Genomic DNA, 16,497 nt, shown 5'->3' with positions numbered 1-16,497 from the left:
TGCTGCTGTGGGCCGGGAACTCGGAGCCCCTTTGGAAGGCTGGGGAGAATGTGAGCTAGATGGAAATCAGGCATTCATTGATTTAGCAAATATTCACAGGCCATCTGCCATGGGCCAGCCATCTAGACGCAGAGCAGATGGCAAAGAGGTCAAAGGACTCACCTGTGGTTTCAGGTGAAGACAAATACTGGGAAGAGATGAGGCTGGGAGAGGCTTAGAGAATCGTGGGACACAGTGGTAGAAGAAGGCCTCCAGGAAGAAGTGACATTTTAGCAGGGCCCTTGATGACGTGATGAAGTGGGTCTTATGAGCTCGATACTGACCAGGATTCTTGACCTCCCTAATCAATAGAAATAGATAAGAGGCCAGATGAGAAATTCAGGCAAGGCTTTATAGGAGCTCCTGTGGCCCCAGGAAGGAGCAAGAACAAGGAAGTTTCTCTTGATTGCTCCTTGAGGAGGCTTGAGCAGGTTCCTTATACAGGTTGAAGGTGGGAGTGGGTCCAGTGGTCAGGCCGGAGGGGTGGCTTAGGTTGTTTGCCCACCCCTTTGGTCATGTTGAGGGCAGGGGGCATGGGCAGTACCCTGCTTTTGCTCCCAGCTCTTCAGAAGTGGCAGTTGGGTGGTTTTGTTTTGGTCTTGTATTTTTTGTATCTTGTCCAGAATTTGTCCCCATTGTGCATGCATGCAGTTGTTTTTAGCCCCTTATACCTTCTTTGTATTGTGTTGCTTGAGGAGATGTCTGTCCAGGAGCAAGCACTGCAGTAACAGTCTCAGATCCCAGCAAAGAGGGGAGGGGCTCCAAGCACGGGAGCATCAATGCCAAAGGCCCAGTGGAGGGAGTGAGCTAGTGGTGCTGGAGAAACTCAGGGCCTCTGTGCCTGGAGAGGCTAATAGGCAGGTAAGGGCTTGGGCCCCTGGAAGGACTCTGGTTTGGCGTCTGTGTGAGGGATAGGCTGGAGGAGCTGAGCAGGGTCAGGTGGGGATCTACCCATGTGTGTAGGGTCAGGAGTGGGTGTAGAGAGCCAGGAGGAGGCTACTGAAAACCTGGGTCCCTGCAGCCACGACCAGGTGCTGATGGTGCAGGTGGAGATCAAGGCTGGATTTGGGGTTGATCTTTTTAATATCATGTTTATTTATTTATGCATTTATTTGTGGCTGTACTGGGTCTTCGTTGCCACACAGTTCTTTTCTCTAGCTGTGGCGAGTGGAGGTTATTCTTCGTTGCGGTGTGTGGGGTTCTTGTTGCAGTGGCTTGGGCTTCAGTAGTTGTGGCATGTGGGCTCAAAAGTTGCAGTTCTCAGGCTTCAAAGTACAGGCTCATAGTTGTGGCTCACTTTCATTCTTTCTTAACTATCATCTCCCGTCCCTGAAGAAATGAAATGAGAAGTGAAAGTGTTAGTCAGTCAGTCATGTCTGACTCTGTGCAACCCCATGGACTGTAGCCCACTAGTCTCCTCTGTCCATGGAATTCTCCAGGCAAGAATACTGGAGTGAGTTGCATTCCCTTCACCAGGGGATCTTCCTGACCCTGCGACCAAACCCAGGTCTCCCAAATTGCAGGCAGATTCTTCACCATCTGAGCCACCAGGGAAGCCTCCTTGAAGGAATATTTGCTCTTAAAGACAACGACAGGAAACTTAGAACCTCATCCTTCCTTTGCTTTTACCCTTTTACCCAGATGTCGTGGGCACTGCTCCCAAGTGTAGTTCAATCCTTGGAGGACAGAGTCCAGAATGTACTTTTGGGTGTCCAGCACAATGATGAGTGTATGATGGGGCTCCATGTATACGAGGTGATTATAAACTAAGGTGGATGAACAATACTGAGTAGACATGCAGGAAACAAAAGCAATCACAAGGTCGTATTAACATGTGTTCACATGTTGGCACATGTGTCAAATGAGGTCAAAGATTGAGACAATTCACCAAGGGGGTATTAGGAAAAGAGCCCATGGAGGTAGCTGGACTTCTACCACCATGAAGTAGCCTTTCAGAAAGGTAACTTACAATTCAATTCCATCAAGCTCACGATAAATGTTAAGAAAACAGAAATCAGCATACCTAGGGCTGGCATCTGGTATTTACCAAGCCGATGTCTTCAGAAGTCTTGGTTTGGAGGTGTGAGAAGGGCCATCCTCCCCCGAGGGCTCCCCCCAGTCTCTGTGAAGCTGTGGGAACCACCTGCAGACAGCCTGAGTTACAGGTGTGGTCTGTTGATTCCTTTAGTGAGTGAAGGGAGGGGTCAGTCACAGTAGAGACCATCAGTCAGGAAGCTCAGTCTTCCCACGGCTGGCCTTTGAAGATAGCTTTTCATTCTAAGAAAAGTGAGTTAACCTCGATAAGGCATTTCCTGGTATACGGAAGTAAGTTTTTTTAAAAAATTTAAAAGATATATATTTTAGTGTTATAATCATCATTGCTCCAAAAGTGGTTCACTCTTAGAAGAGAAAAATGTGTTTGAGTAGAAGCTGTATTTCAGAATCCAAAACTGCCTTTTTCCATTTGGGTAGCAAGCTTTGTCTCTTTTCAGATGTTCAAATGTAAGATTTGCAATTCATTTTATTTTGAAGTGATTTTGTCTTTTGATGTCCTCAAGGGAAGAAGATAATACTTTAAAATATAATTCTCACATTTCATAATTAAAGGTGAAATATGAAAGCCTTTTCCCCTGAGATGGAAAACAATATAAGGAGATTCACTATATATAGACATATATTATATGTATTCAATATTTCATATACGAGCCAGGGCAATAAAACCAGAAGGAGGAAGAGGGAGAGGGAAGGAGGAAGAAGAAAGAATAAGGAAAAAAGATGAAAGAAGAGAAGAAAAAAGAAAGGAATAATGGGAGGAAGTTTTGAAAGAGAGAAGAAAAGAAGTAAGCAAGGGATGGAGAATTTTTAAAAGAAAATATGTACTGGCTAATAAAAAGAAATAAAGCTATTATTCATTAATAGACAAAACTATTCTGCACATAGAATACCTTTAAAATTCTAAAGATAAACTATTGGAATTAACAAATTATTCAAGCAAGACTGGTGAATATAATTTAAATATAAAATAATGTGAAACCAATAGTATTTTGATCTCTGAGCAACAGAATCAGAACATGAAATTTCAAAAAGATATAATTTACAGTGCATCGATAATAATCAGATATCTAAGAGTAATTGAATCGATATCGCAAAATGTGAAAATTAAGAGGGAAACCTCACTGAAATGGAATTGAGAGGCCAGAAGGGGGAGCTCTCGCAGACATACAGGTAGAAATGCCAATTTCAGGACGAACTATCAATAACAGACCCCAACAGAAGAATCATCAAGAGGAAAGAATTACCAGTAATGAGGCCCCAGCAGGAAAAGATGCACACTGCACCTTCTTCAAGGAATTGACCAACTCGGTAACTCAGCCAATGAGAAACCATCATCACCTTGAACTCTCACTTTTCTCCAATGGACTTAGTTCAAAATAAGCCCTCCCAACCTCCTCTTTTTTAGCTATAAAGTAATGTTCCTTTCCTTTATTTACTGGACTTGTCCATGATTTTTACTTTGATTTGCTTGTCCCAAATTGCAATTCTTTGTTGTTCTCAAATGAACCCATTTTTGCTGGTAAAATAACTGACTTGTATTTTCTTAAGATCAACAATCTGTACACAGAAATTATGTAACAATTGGAAGTGCCTGGAACTTTGGCAGCTCACATAAGATGGTCAAATTCCTTGAAAAACAATTTGAGAAAACAGAATAAGACTAGTCCTATACCATTTAAATAAATTAAATCTACAGTTTAAAGTGAAAGTGAAAGCGTTAGTCACTCAGCTGTGTTCGAATCTTTGCAACCCCATGGACTGCAACCCACCAGGCTCCTCTGTTTATGGGGATTCTCCAGGCAAGAATATTGGAGTAGGTGGCCATGCCCCTCTCCAGGGGATCTTCCCCACCCAGGGATTGAACTCAGGTCCCTTGCATTGCAGGCAGATACTTTACCATCTGAGCCACTTCACCCAAAAGAGGTGAAGGCTCTGATGACTTCGCTGATAAATTTTTTCAAGTAATTTAAGAAAGAAACTATATCAACCTTACAAAAACTCAAGAACTTGGAAATCGATAGCACCTACCAACTTATTTATGAGAGCAGAATAACACTGACCCTTAGGGTGACCAACTGAGCCCTCATTTCCTGGGACCGAGGGGATTTCCAAGGATGGGAATTTTTCATGCTAAGACCAAGAAATTCACAGGTCAATCAGAATGAGTTGATCACTCTACTGACAAAACCTGACAAGGAAATCACAAGAAAACAACTGGCCACGCTAACTTACAATTATTGGTGCAAAAATTTTAAGCAAAGCATTAACAAATTGATTCCAGCAAGCCAGGTGGTGCTAGTGTTAGAGAACCTGCGTGCTGATATAGGAGGCATAAGAGAAATGGGTTTGATCCCTGGGTCAGGAAGATTCCCTGGAGGAGGAAATGGCAAGCCACTCCAGTATTCTTGCTGGAAGAATCCCATGGAAAGAGGAGCCTGGCAGGCTAGTCCATGGGGCCACAAACAGTCGGACACAACTGAGCATGCACACCAATATATAAAAAGGGTAACATATTATGGCCAAGGAGGTTTTCTCTTTGGAAAATAAGATCCATTTAACATTCAAGAGTCCATTGGTATCAAACTCTCTAAGGCCAGGTTTTCTTCATATACTTCAACCAGAACAACAAATATTGATGTTGATTTGAATGCAGAAGCAGAAGTGAGAATTCAGGTGTCTTCTAATGTTAAGTTGGATACTAAAGAGATTTGCAAAAATGTAAAACATGCCAATCTTATTAGTAATTTTTTTGTTTTGTAAAATATAGTTTTCTGTCACCAAAATATGATATTTACATTAACATATAATGGTTTATTTTTGTTATTTTTAAATGGATTAATAAAATTATTTTAATTTGTCAGTTTTTAAAAAAGTCAATTGGTATAATTATCGAATAAAGAAGGAAAACAATATGATCACCATAATAGATGCAGAAAAAGCATAAGATAAAATTTAATATCTATTAATGACATTTTAACACACTCCAGTAAACCAGGAGTGAAAAGGAATTTCTTTTATTTGATAAAGACTGCCTACCAAAAAGTCACTTTTATGGAGGTCTTTGCCAGACAATATGGCAAAAAGAGGAAATAAAGTTCATAAATATTAAATAAATGAAGTTTATAAATACTAAAAAGTGAGGGGGAAACAGTCCTTATTTGAGGATTACATAATTGTGTACATATAAAATTCAAGAGAATCTACAAAATATTAGAATTAATGTGACTTCTGTCAGATTACTGGATGTGATGTCAGTACACATAAATCAATCATGTTTTTATACACAGGCAACAAACAAATGTAAGTAGAAATTATTTTTAAACAACAGTACCAAAAACAAGCAACATGGAGGAATGAACCTAATGACAGAAGTATAAAGCCCTGACAACTGCAAAGCATTACTAAGAGAAATTAAATAGACAGATATATCATATTTATAGAATGAAAGACTCAGTATTGTTGAAATTGATATACAGAGTCAGCAAAATCTCAAACAAAATCCCAGCAGGATTTGTTTTTTGTTTTTTTGGTGGAAATTGGCACACTGCTTTTTATTGTCCTTTGGATTCCTTTTCTTTCCTTTTTTAAAATCAATTTTATTGAGGTTTAGTTTACGCACTATAAAATGCATTCATCCTAAGTGTTAGTTCAGTCATTCTAAGTGTTTAGTTCAGATCTATGTGCCTATATAGTCATCACCAAATCGGGAAATAGAATATTTCCATTACCCTGCAAAGCCCCTAGATACACTAGTTTTGGTCAACCACTTAATCTACTTTCTGTTTCTATAGATTAGTTTTATCATTTTTAGGATTTCATTTAAATAAAATCATATAGCATGATTTTGTCTCTGGCTTTTTTTTAGCCAACATAATGTTCTTTTAAATTCATCCATGATATTGCATGAATCTACAGTGTGTTCCTTATTATAGATAAATGTCATCCCATTGATTGAGCACACCATAATTTGTGTATCCATTCACTAGTTGATGGACATGTGAATTTTTTCCGGTTTGGGTCTCCTATGAATAAAGCCATCACGGAGGTCCAGGTACAAGTTTTAGTGGACACGCATCTTTATTTCTCCCTGGAAGATTGCTAGGAATGACTTGGTCATATAGCAAATGTATGTTTAACTCAAGAAACTCAAATGTCAAAATGTTGGACAATTTTGCATTCCCACCAACACCATATGAGAGTTCCAATTATTCCACAGCCTTGCCAAAACTTGGTACTGTCTGTCTTTTCAAATTTAGCTCTTCTAGTAGGTGTATTTGGGCTTCCCTCAGATTGTAAAGAATCTGCCTGCAATGTGGGAGACGGGTTCAATCCCTGGGTTGGGAAGATCCCTTGGAGGAGGGCGTGGCAACCCACTCCAGTATTCTTGCCTGGAAAATCACCATGGACAGAGGAGCCTGGCAGCCTACAGTCTGTAGGGATGCAAAGAGTCAGACGTGACTGAGCGACTAAGCACTGCACAGTAAGTGTATTCGGCATCACATTGTGGTTTTAATTTTCATTTCCCTGATGACTAATGATATTGAATAGCTTTCGCATCCTCAATAGCCATTTCTGTATCTTCTTTTGTTAAGTGTTCATTTAGATCTTTTGCCTGTTTCTAAACTGGATTTTTTTGTTTTCTTATTATTGATAAAAGTATATATATATATATATATATATATATGTATATATATATATATATATATATATATATACGAAGAGTGGGACACAACTGAGCGACTAACACTTTCATTTTTGGGCTTCCCTGGTGACTTGATGATAAAGAATCTGCCTGCAATGCTGGAGACCCAGGTTTGGTTCCTGGGTTGGGAAGACCCCCTGGAGAAATGAATGGCAACCCACTCCAGTATCCTTGCCTGGAGAATCCCATGGACAGAGGAACCTGGCAGGCTACAGCTCATGGGATTGCAAAGAGTGGGACACGACTGAATGACTAACACTACTATACCCACAGTATACAATTACAGTATACAAAATACATATACAATTATATTATATTATATTATATTATATTATATTCTGAATTTAAGTCCTTTGTCAGGCATGTGTATGATGATATCCTATCCCTGTCTGTGCATCGCCTTTTTATTTTCCTTATGATGTCTTTTAAAGAGTAAATGTTTTCCATTTTGAAGCCAAATTTATCAATTTTCTGCTTGTAAGATTCATGCTTTTTATGTACTAAGAAAACTTGGCAATCTCCAACATAGCAAAGATTTCTTTTTTCTTTTAGAAGTTCCACAGTTTTAGCTTTTACATTTAGGTCCATCATACATTTTGAGTTAATTTGGGGACATGATGTGAAGAAAGTGTTGAGATTCATACATACTTTCTCCATACTGAAATGCAGTTTACAGCACTATTTGTTGAAAGCATTATCCTCTTCCCTATGAATTACATCAGCTTCCCTGGAGGCTTAGACTGTAAAAAGCTTGCCTGCCAACGTGGGAGACCCAGGTTCGATCCTTGGGTCAGGAAGATCCCCTGGAGAAGGGAATGGCAACCCACTCCAGTGTTCTTGCCTGGAGAATCTCATGGACAGAGGAGCCTGGCAGGCTACAGTCCATGGGGTCACAAAGCACTAGACAAGATTGAGTGACTAACACTTTATGAATTACATTGGCCTCTTTTTTGAGAACTTTCTGCACCTTCCAATGGCTCACTACAGCAACTTGACTTTTAAATTTATATGAAAAATCAAAGGGTGTAGAGCAGCAAGACAATCTTGAAGGAGGAGACAATATCAGAGGGTTCAATACTACAGTAATTAAAATAGTGTAATGTGGACACAAAATTGAACAAATCAAATAATAAAGCATAATAGAGTCAGAAACAGGCTGATACTTATTCAATCAACTGACTTACAATAAACATTCTACTGCAATTCACTGGGCAAAGGATCCTCCTTTCAATGAAGAAAAACGTGGGGAAATAAATGAACTTTCACTTCTACCTCCCACCATATATAAAATTAACTTAAATGGATAGTAGAGCTTAATATGAATTGTAAGCTTGGTAAAATGCCAAGAAGAAAACATAGGAGACTATCTACATCCATGTTGTATTAACAGTGATTTATTCAACAGGATGTAGAAAATCCTAACAATAAGAGAAAAGATTGCTAAATTAATTAAATGCTGTTCCTCCCAAAGACATTACTAAGAGATGTTTAAAAAGCAAACCACAGCTTGGAAGAAGTTATTGCATGTGCTCAGTCACTTCAGTCATGTCCCACTCTTTGCGACCCCATGGACTGTAGCCCGCCAGACTCCTCTGTCCATGGGGATTCTCCAGGCAAGAATACTGGAGTGAGTTGCCATGCTCTCAACCAGGGGATCTTCCTGACCCAGGGACCGAACCTAAGTCTCCTGCGTCTCCCACATTGCAGTAGGAGTCTTTACCCACTGAGCTGGAAGGCCAGAAAAAGTTATTCAGTTCAGTTCAGTTGCTCAGTCGAGTCTGACTCTTTGTGACCCCATGGACTGCAGCACGCCAGGCTTCCCTGTCCTTCACCATCTCCTGAAGTTTGCTCAAACTCATGTCCATTGAGTCAGTGATACCATCCAACCATCTCATCTCCTGTTATCCCCTTCTCCTCCTGCCTTCAATCTTTCCCAGAATCAGGGTCTTTTCTAATGAGCTGGTTCTTCACATCAGGTGGCCAGAGTATTGGAGCTTCAGCTTCAGCTTCAGCGTCAGTCCTTCCAATGAATATTCAGGGATGATTTCCTTTAGGATTGACTGGTTTGATCTCCTTGCAGTCCAAGGGACTCTCAAGAGACTTCTCTAACACCACAGTTCAAAAGCATCAATTCTTTAGCCTCAGACTTCTTTATGGTCCAACTCTCACACCCATACATGACTACTGGAAAAACCATAGTTTTGACTAGACACCGCTTAGTTGGCAAAGTATTGTCTCTGCTTTTTATATGCTGTCTAAGTAGGCCATAGCTTTTCTTCCAAGAAGCAAGCGTCTTTTAATTTCTTGGCTGCAGTCACCATCTGCAGTGAATTTGGAGCCCAAGAAAATAAAGTCTATCACTGTTTCCACTGTACCCCATCTATTTACCATGAAGTGATGGGACCAGATGTCATGATCTTCGTTTTTTGAATGTTGAGTTTTCAGCCAGCTTTTTAACTCTCCTCTTTCACTTTCATAAGAGGCTTTTTAGTTCCTCATCACTTTCTGCCATAAGGGTGGTGTCATCTGCATATCTGAGGTTATTGATATTTCTCCGGGCAATCTTGATTCCAGCTTGTGCTTCATCCAGCCCAGCATTTCACATCATGTACTCTGCATACAAGTTAAATAAGCAGGGTGATAATAGACAGCCTTGACATACTCCTTTCCCAATTTGGAACCAGTCTGTTGTTCCATGTCCAGTTCTAACGGTTGCTTCTTGACTTGCATACAGATTTCTTAGAAGGCTGGTCAGGTGGTCTGGTATTGCCATCTCTCTAAGAGTTTTCACAATTTGTTGTGATCCACAGAGTCAAAGACTTTAGCATAGTCAATGAAGCAGAAGTAGGTGCTTTATACATGCACACACTACTATGTATACCATAGATGACTGATGAGAAACTACTGCTCAGCTCAGGGAACTCTACTCACTGCTCTGTGTTGACCTAAGTGGGAAGGAAATCCAAAAAAGAGGGGATGTACCTACACATATAGATGATTACTGTACCACAGAAACACAGCATTATAAACAATGATACTCGAATAAAAAATCTTTTAAAAATGATAAAACACTAAAAATTAATTAAAAATAAAATAATAAATGAAGTCATCCAACAAAAGATTCCTCTCCAGAGTTTCCACAAATGGATAAGAAAGCCCAAACAACCCAATTGAAAAATGGTGGACTGCTAGAAGAGGCCCTTCCCCTAAGAGGAAGTCCAGATGGCCAATAACCCATCTCAAGGTGCTCATGTCATCGCCCTCTGGGGAAATGCAAATTTAGAACCACAGTGAGATGCCACGGCACACCCCCAGATTGGCTGCATGACTGATAACATCAAGTGTGGGCAGGAGTTTCAATCCGCTGCTGCCGAGGGAGTGAGCTGGTACGACTGCTGAGTGAAATTGCTTGGCAGTGTCTGATGGAGCATGCACATGTCCTGTGATCACACAGTCCCACCCTGAGACAGGTGCCTAACAGAAATGCGTGCATTGGGTGCTCAAAGAAATATACCAAGAATGTCTGAAGCGGCAAAATTGAAAGGCACCCAAATGTACATCAACTGGGAACTAGAGAAATAAAGCATGGTGCCTTTATCTGATGGTACACTATACAGCAATACAGTGAAATACGGTTACTCTCAACATGGATAAATTTCATGCTCGTGATTTTGGGCAAAAGGAACCAGACATGGAAGAGAACATACTATACAGTTCTGTTTCTGTCAGGTTCAAAGATGAGTAAAATGAATATACAAGTGAGAGCAACAGCTACCTTTTAGTGGGAGAGGGGGTAGAAAATGAGGAGGCTAGGGGTGGGGCACTGGGGCCCGGGGGGCTTCCAAGGTTCTGATGATGTTTAGAACAGAGGATCTCAGCTTTGGCACTGGACCCTTCTTTGCTGTCGTGTAGGCTGCAGCATTCCTGGCCTCCCCCGACTAGGCACCGTTAGCAAACACCCCCTCATCTGGTTGTGACAATCAAAATGTCTCCCAACAATACCAGTGGTCCCAGGGAAGGGGGGCCAGAATTCCCGGGTCGAGGACCTCTGTTTTACTGCTGGTCCTGGAGGATTGGGGAGGTCAGTTGACTAGGAAAATGCAAGGAACTGTAACGTAGGAGTCATCAGCTTTTCTGCATGCGTGTTAAACTTTATAAAGTTTTTACAGAAAAGAAGTCAATGAACAACTAAAAGAGCCAAAAATTTTAGAACTATGAGGGACAACAGATACAGTGTAGTTTAATGTCTTCTACAGATAGGGAAACTAAGATCCAGGTGGCTCACGGTTCTGCCAACCAAGTAGAGAACCCCACCCCGGATTCTCTTCCCCGAGCCTCCCTCCCCACCCATGCCAGGCAGACTCCTCCCAAGTGCAACCCAAGTCAGAACCAAGGCCGATCCCATGACCTCCTGACCCCAAACCCCACTGTGGAAGAGGCTTGGTGGACCCTGCACCCATACTCTGCAAAGAGAACTCTGAAAAGCAGTATCTCATGCAAACAGGATATTAGCTTTGTCAGAAAGATCAGAAAGGGCTTGAGGTTTTCTTCTCAGCCTCAGCCTCTCAGCTTTATCTGCTCGCCTCAGTCTGTAGCAGGAAGCGATGGCAGCGGGAGAGACCCAGCTCTATGCCAAGGTCTTCAACAAACTCAAGTGCCGCAGCACCCCCTCCCTCCTGGACCCCCTCCTGGGCATGGGCTTCCCGGCGCACACCGCGTGAGTACCGCCCGGCCTGGTCCGGCTCCCCGGACCCCAAGCTGACCCTGCTGTGGCCACAGAACTGCGGGCGGCTCAGAGCCCTGACTTCCTGTCAAGGCGTGCACCCTGCAGGCCCAGGATTCATCTCAAAATGAGGCCTTTTCTGCTTTTATAAAAGACACGAGCTTTGTCTTTTAAAGACAAACTCTGCTGTCTGGTAATGGTGGGATCCTGAAGTTTGTGAAATTGGAACCAGGGTTTGGAGATGCCTAGCTGTACCCGCTCTGTGGGCAGTTTGAATAATCACAGATGGCTTTTGAGACTCGTTTTGAAAGCCCCTAAGTCGGTCGGGGGCGGTCTCTGATGCTGGGACCTGTTGAAATACACAGGAATGTTACTTCTAAATGTGCAGAGAAACCCCTTGTGGGTAAGGCATCTTGACTGTGTGATAATGGACTGAAATGGTTAAGAAACCCCCAGAGCAGGGAGGATGTGATCTTAGGAGAAAGGCCTTACAGAAACGACTCCACCCTGAGTATCCCCGCCAGAGAGGGAAGGTGAAGGTGTTAGTCACAACACCATGGACTATAGCCTGCCAGGCTCCTCTGTCCATGGAACTATCCAGGCAAGAATACTGGAGTGGGTTGCCATGCCCTCCTGCAGGGGAGGATCCCCCCAGAAAGACGAGCTTTGACCCTGACAGCGGTGGCGGCTTCCACGTTGTTCTTAGATCTGGTCCTTTTCGCGCCTGTATTCACGTGGAAAATACATCAGAAGTCCCCTCAGGTGACTGTGGATGTGGGAGGGGTCAAACTTGCCTTAAACAGACAACAAACCCCTGCCCAACTGCGTGGAATGACTGAGGCTGGACCCCTTTTCTCCCCAACCCAAATCAAGACTTTGTTTTCACATCGCATTCATAGTAAACCCGGGGCGTGTGAGACAGGAACAGGATCAGGCATGTGCGGGTGCATGCTGTAGGCTGGACACCATCCTGGGCACCGTCCATCAGGTGCAGACGAGGACATAGAAGAAAGAAAGGGAAGTTTAGTGGAGGGGCAGGGCTGGAACCCCAGTCCCGGTGCCTGTAAAATTCACACTTTATTATGTGACTGAAGTTGCCGTTGGACGCATACTGAAAATTCCTTCCAATTTAAGGACTTACCTGATGGTCCAGTGGTTAAGGCATCATACTTCCAATGCAAGGGGTGTGGGTTCAATTCCTGGTTGGGGAGCTAAGATCTCATGTGCTGCAAGGTGTGACCAAAATAAACCCTATTCCTTCCAGTTTAAACATTCGCTATGTGTTGGAGGTGGAGAAACATGTTTTAAATGTCTCCCTGGCATGGGTGGGAGCACCCCGGTAAGTCTCCTGCTAACCTCTCCAGGTGGCCTCAGCCCCACCAGCATCCTCTGAAATAGCCCCACTGGGCAGTGGCCATCTCAGGTTCCTGGCGATATCCAGGCTAACTTTGAAGATGAACTGCCTTCATCAAACTTCATTCTGTCTAGTTTAGGCCCCTTTGGTTACACTCAATTCACTGTACATACATCCCAGTTTCAAGGATGAGTAAGACACGGCTAAGCCCAGGGAGCTCGCAGGTGGTTGGACAGGCAGACGGGCAGCACAAGTCCATTGAGATGAGGGCAAGGTGACCATGTGTCTGGTGGGGAAGCACAGGAGAGCTGCACGGGCACCCTCTTGAGCACTTCAGGGAGGGCTTCCTGGAGGAAGCACACCTTGGCCAAGCCTGGATGACCCTGTGCCATTTCCCCTCGGGAAATGTCAGGGAGTCCCGTGTACAAGCCAGGAACATGGCCCTGCACGGATGCCTTGAAGATCTGAGAGTGCGTGGGGGAGGGTCAGGGAGGTGGGATTCAGGCATGGGTGAACCTCAGGACACGAACCCTTGGTCTCCATGCCAGGGACTGGGGGTGGGGGCCAGGGAAGGGAGATCATGGGTAGGAGTGGAGAGATGCAAGCAGTCTGTGTTTCCAAACCCACAGTGATGCTGCAACAGAAGGTGGAGGCCTGGACACTGTATCCCGCTCTGAGGTCTCAGCATCCAGCCCCCTGGGGTCCCTCCTGAAGGTCCGGTGTGTTGTAGAGACACACCCCCAACCCCAGCCTTTTCCAAAGAATGAAAGTTAGCATCCTGAGAACTCCTTGTGCTCTGCCTCCCGCAGGCTCAAGGCATTGGCAGCCACTGGAAGGAAGACGGCAGAGGAGGCGTCAAACTGGTGAGTGGGGGGCCTGCAGGTGTTGTAGGGTCTCTGCAGGGGAGCTGGGAGGTCCCCAGGATCCCCTGGGCAGGCGGGCACCTCCATGCAGCCCATGGTGCCCAGGGAAAGCAGGAAAAAGCCCCCAGCTAGAACGGAAAACAAAGGAGAGAAAACTTTGAACAACGCTTTCTTAAGATTTCTTAAAATTCTGATCTGATCCCAATGTGACTATCAATGAAGAAAAACATTCTTGTGGTTTATTGAGTAAACAAGAAAGAGACGTTTTTGCTGATGTGAAATCAAGGTTGCCACTCTCCACCTCTGATGGAGGGAGAACTGGCAGGTGGTGGTGAAAGCCCCCAGGCCTTGGCACTTTGCACCTTAAGGGTGCCAGGTGCAAGGGAGCTCAGGGTTCCAGGCAGCCCTGCCAGCCTCCGGCTCTGCGGCTCTGCCAGCCGCCCACTGCTACAAGCCTTGCTCTCCTGCCCCAGGAATCAAAGAGGACACCCTGTTCTCTAAAACTTGGGCCCGCCCTCATGTGCCGTGATGCCATCATTCTGTCCCGCAGTGGGAAGTCCCCTCGTGCTCCACCCTGGAATAGCTGCAGAAAATCAAACAGAAACCCCAGGTCCCACTAGCTGGGGGGCCGTCCCCAGAGCAGGATGGTGAACACCAGGGGCTCAGCGTGTCCTCAGCAGGAACCCCTTCCTCCAAAAACTCTAGGCCAAGGGCAAAAATGCAACCCCTGTAGAGGAAAAAAGGAAACACCCAGGACTCTCTGGACTAGGCTGACTTTATTTTATTTTATTTGAATTGTCTATTTCTTTTCTTTTTTTATTTATCTTAATTGGAGGCTAATTATTTTATAATTTTGTGGTGGTTTTTGCCATACATTGACATGAATCAGCCACGGATGTACATGTATTCCCCATCCTGACCCGTCCTCCCACCTCCCTCCCCATCCCATCCCTCAGGGTCATCCCAGTGCATCAGCTTTGCCAACCCTGTCTCATGCATCGAACCTGGACTGGTGATCTATTTCACAAATGATAATATACATGTTTCAATGCTAGTCTCTCAGATCATCCCACCCTTGCCTTCTCCCACAGAGTCCAAAAGTCTGTTCTTTACATCTGTGTCTCTTTTGCTGTCTCACATATAAGGTCATTGTTACCATCTTTCTAAATTCCATATATATGCATTAATATACTGTATTGGTGTTTTTCTTTCTAACTTCGATCTATGTAATAGGCTCCAGTTTCATCCACCTCATTAGAACTGATTCAAATGCATTCTTTTTAATAGCTGAGTAATATTCCATTGTGTGTATGTACCACAGCTTCCTTATCCATTCGTCTGCCAAGGGACATCTAGGTTGCTTCCATGTCCTGGCTATTATAAACAGTGCTGCGATGAAATTGGGGTACACGTGTCTCTTTCAGTTCTGGTTTCCTCAGTGTGTATGCCCAGAAGTGGGATTGCTGGGTCATATGGCAGTTCTATTTCCAGTTTTTTAAGGAATCGCCACACTGTTCTCCATAGTGGCTGTACTAGTTTGCATTCCCACCAACAGTGTAGGAGGGTTCCCTTTTCTCCGCACCCTCTCCAGCATTTATTGTTTGTAGACTTTTCGATAGCAGCCATGCTGACCAGGGTGAGGTGGTACCTCATTGTGGTTTTGATTTGCATTTCTCTGATAATGAGTGATGTTGAGCATCTTTTCATGTGTTTGTTAGCCATCTGTATGTCTTCTTTGGAGAACTGTCTGTTTAGTTTTTTGGCCCATTTTTTGATTGGGTCATTTATTTTTCTGGAAATGAGCTGCAGGAGTTGATTGTATATTTTTGAGATTAATTCTTTGTCAGTTGCTTTGTTTGCTATTATTTTCTCCCATTCTGAAGGTTGTCTTTTCACTTTGCTTATAGTTTCCTTCATTGTGCAAAAGCTTTTAAGTTTAATTAGGTCCCATTTGTTTATTTTTGCTTTTATTTCCTTTGCTCTGGGAGGTGGGTCATACAGGATCCTGCTATTATTTACGTCAGGGAGTGTTTTGCCTATGTTTTCCTCCAGGAGTTTTACAGTTTCTAGTCTTACATTTAGATCTTTAATCCATTTTGAGTTTATTTTAAAGTCAGTGGCCAAATTGGAATTAAAAAACGAACGTACCGCTGTGAAAGTCGGGGTTGGTCCCTGCTGGTAGTGACTCAGCCAGACACACCGGCAGACCTGCCAAGGATTAGGGAGACCGTGAGTCCCCTGGACTCTGCAAGAGTGGCCCAACGTCACTGGTAATCAGGGGGGTGCAAATTAGGATGCCGTTAACAACAAAAGGCAGCTTCAAGTGGTGGTGAGGATGAGGGGAAGGGGGTCTCTCTCTCACATTCCTGGTTGCAATTTGGGATGAATATCAACACTGAAAATGTGGATAGATGCTGCCTGGCAGTTCATGTCTTTGTGCATTCCTTGGAGAAACGCAAAGATCCTAAAAAGAATGTTCAGGGGACTTCCCTGGTGGTTGGTCCGGTGATTAAGACTCTGCTTCCAATGCAGTGTTTGCAGGTTCCATCCCTAGTTAGCGAACTAGGATCCCACGCGCCCTCAGAGAGCAGCCAAAAAAAATAATGTGAAAAGATCTTAATCACAGTGCTATGAAGTTTTAAAAGAAGAAAACAATTGAATTGTCCATCAGTGGCGTGGATGGATGAAGTATGAACTGTTTTATGGCCCTTAGAAGGTTCACTCTGACATACTTAATCAGATGTATGTGTATCAACAGGGA

At 43.6% G+C, this 16,497-nt stretch overlaps 1 protein-coding gene across 2 annotated transcripts in view; it reads left to right on the top strand.

The window, feature by feature from the left end:
• Nucleotides 1-11,355: 11,355 nt before the first annotated feature.
• UBASH3A (ubiquitin associated and SH3 domain containing A) overlaps nt 11,356-16,497 on the top strand; it is a 38,142-nt gene continuing 33,000 nt past the window's right edge. For both annotated transcript variants that reach the window (XM_061167529.1, XM_061167528.1), the window contains exons 1-2: nt 11,356-11,513; nt 13,683-13,736. In XM_061167529.1, the coding sequence (XP_061023512.1) occupies nt 11,401-11,513; nt 13,683-13,736 (167 nt within the window). In that variant the 5' untranslated portion in view covers nt 11,356-11,400. The remainder of the gene's footprint in view (nt 11,514-13,682; nt 13,737-16,497) is intronic.

The sequence above is a fragment of the Dama dama genome, chromosome 19 (assembly GCF_033118175.1).
Source record: "Dama dama isolate Ldn47 chromosome 19, ASM3311817v1, whole genome shotgun sequence".
NCBI lineage: Eukaryota > Metazoa > Chordata > Mammalia > Artiodactyla > Cervidae > Dama > Dama dama.
The sequence above is the reverse complement of the archived record's forward strand: the minus strand, read 5'-3'. Positions and strand labels throughout refer to the sequence as shown.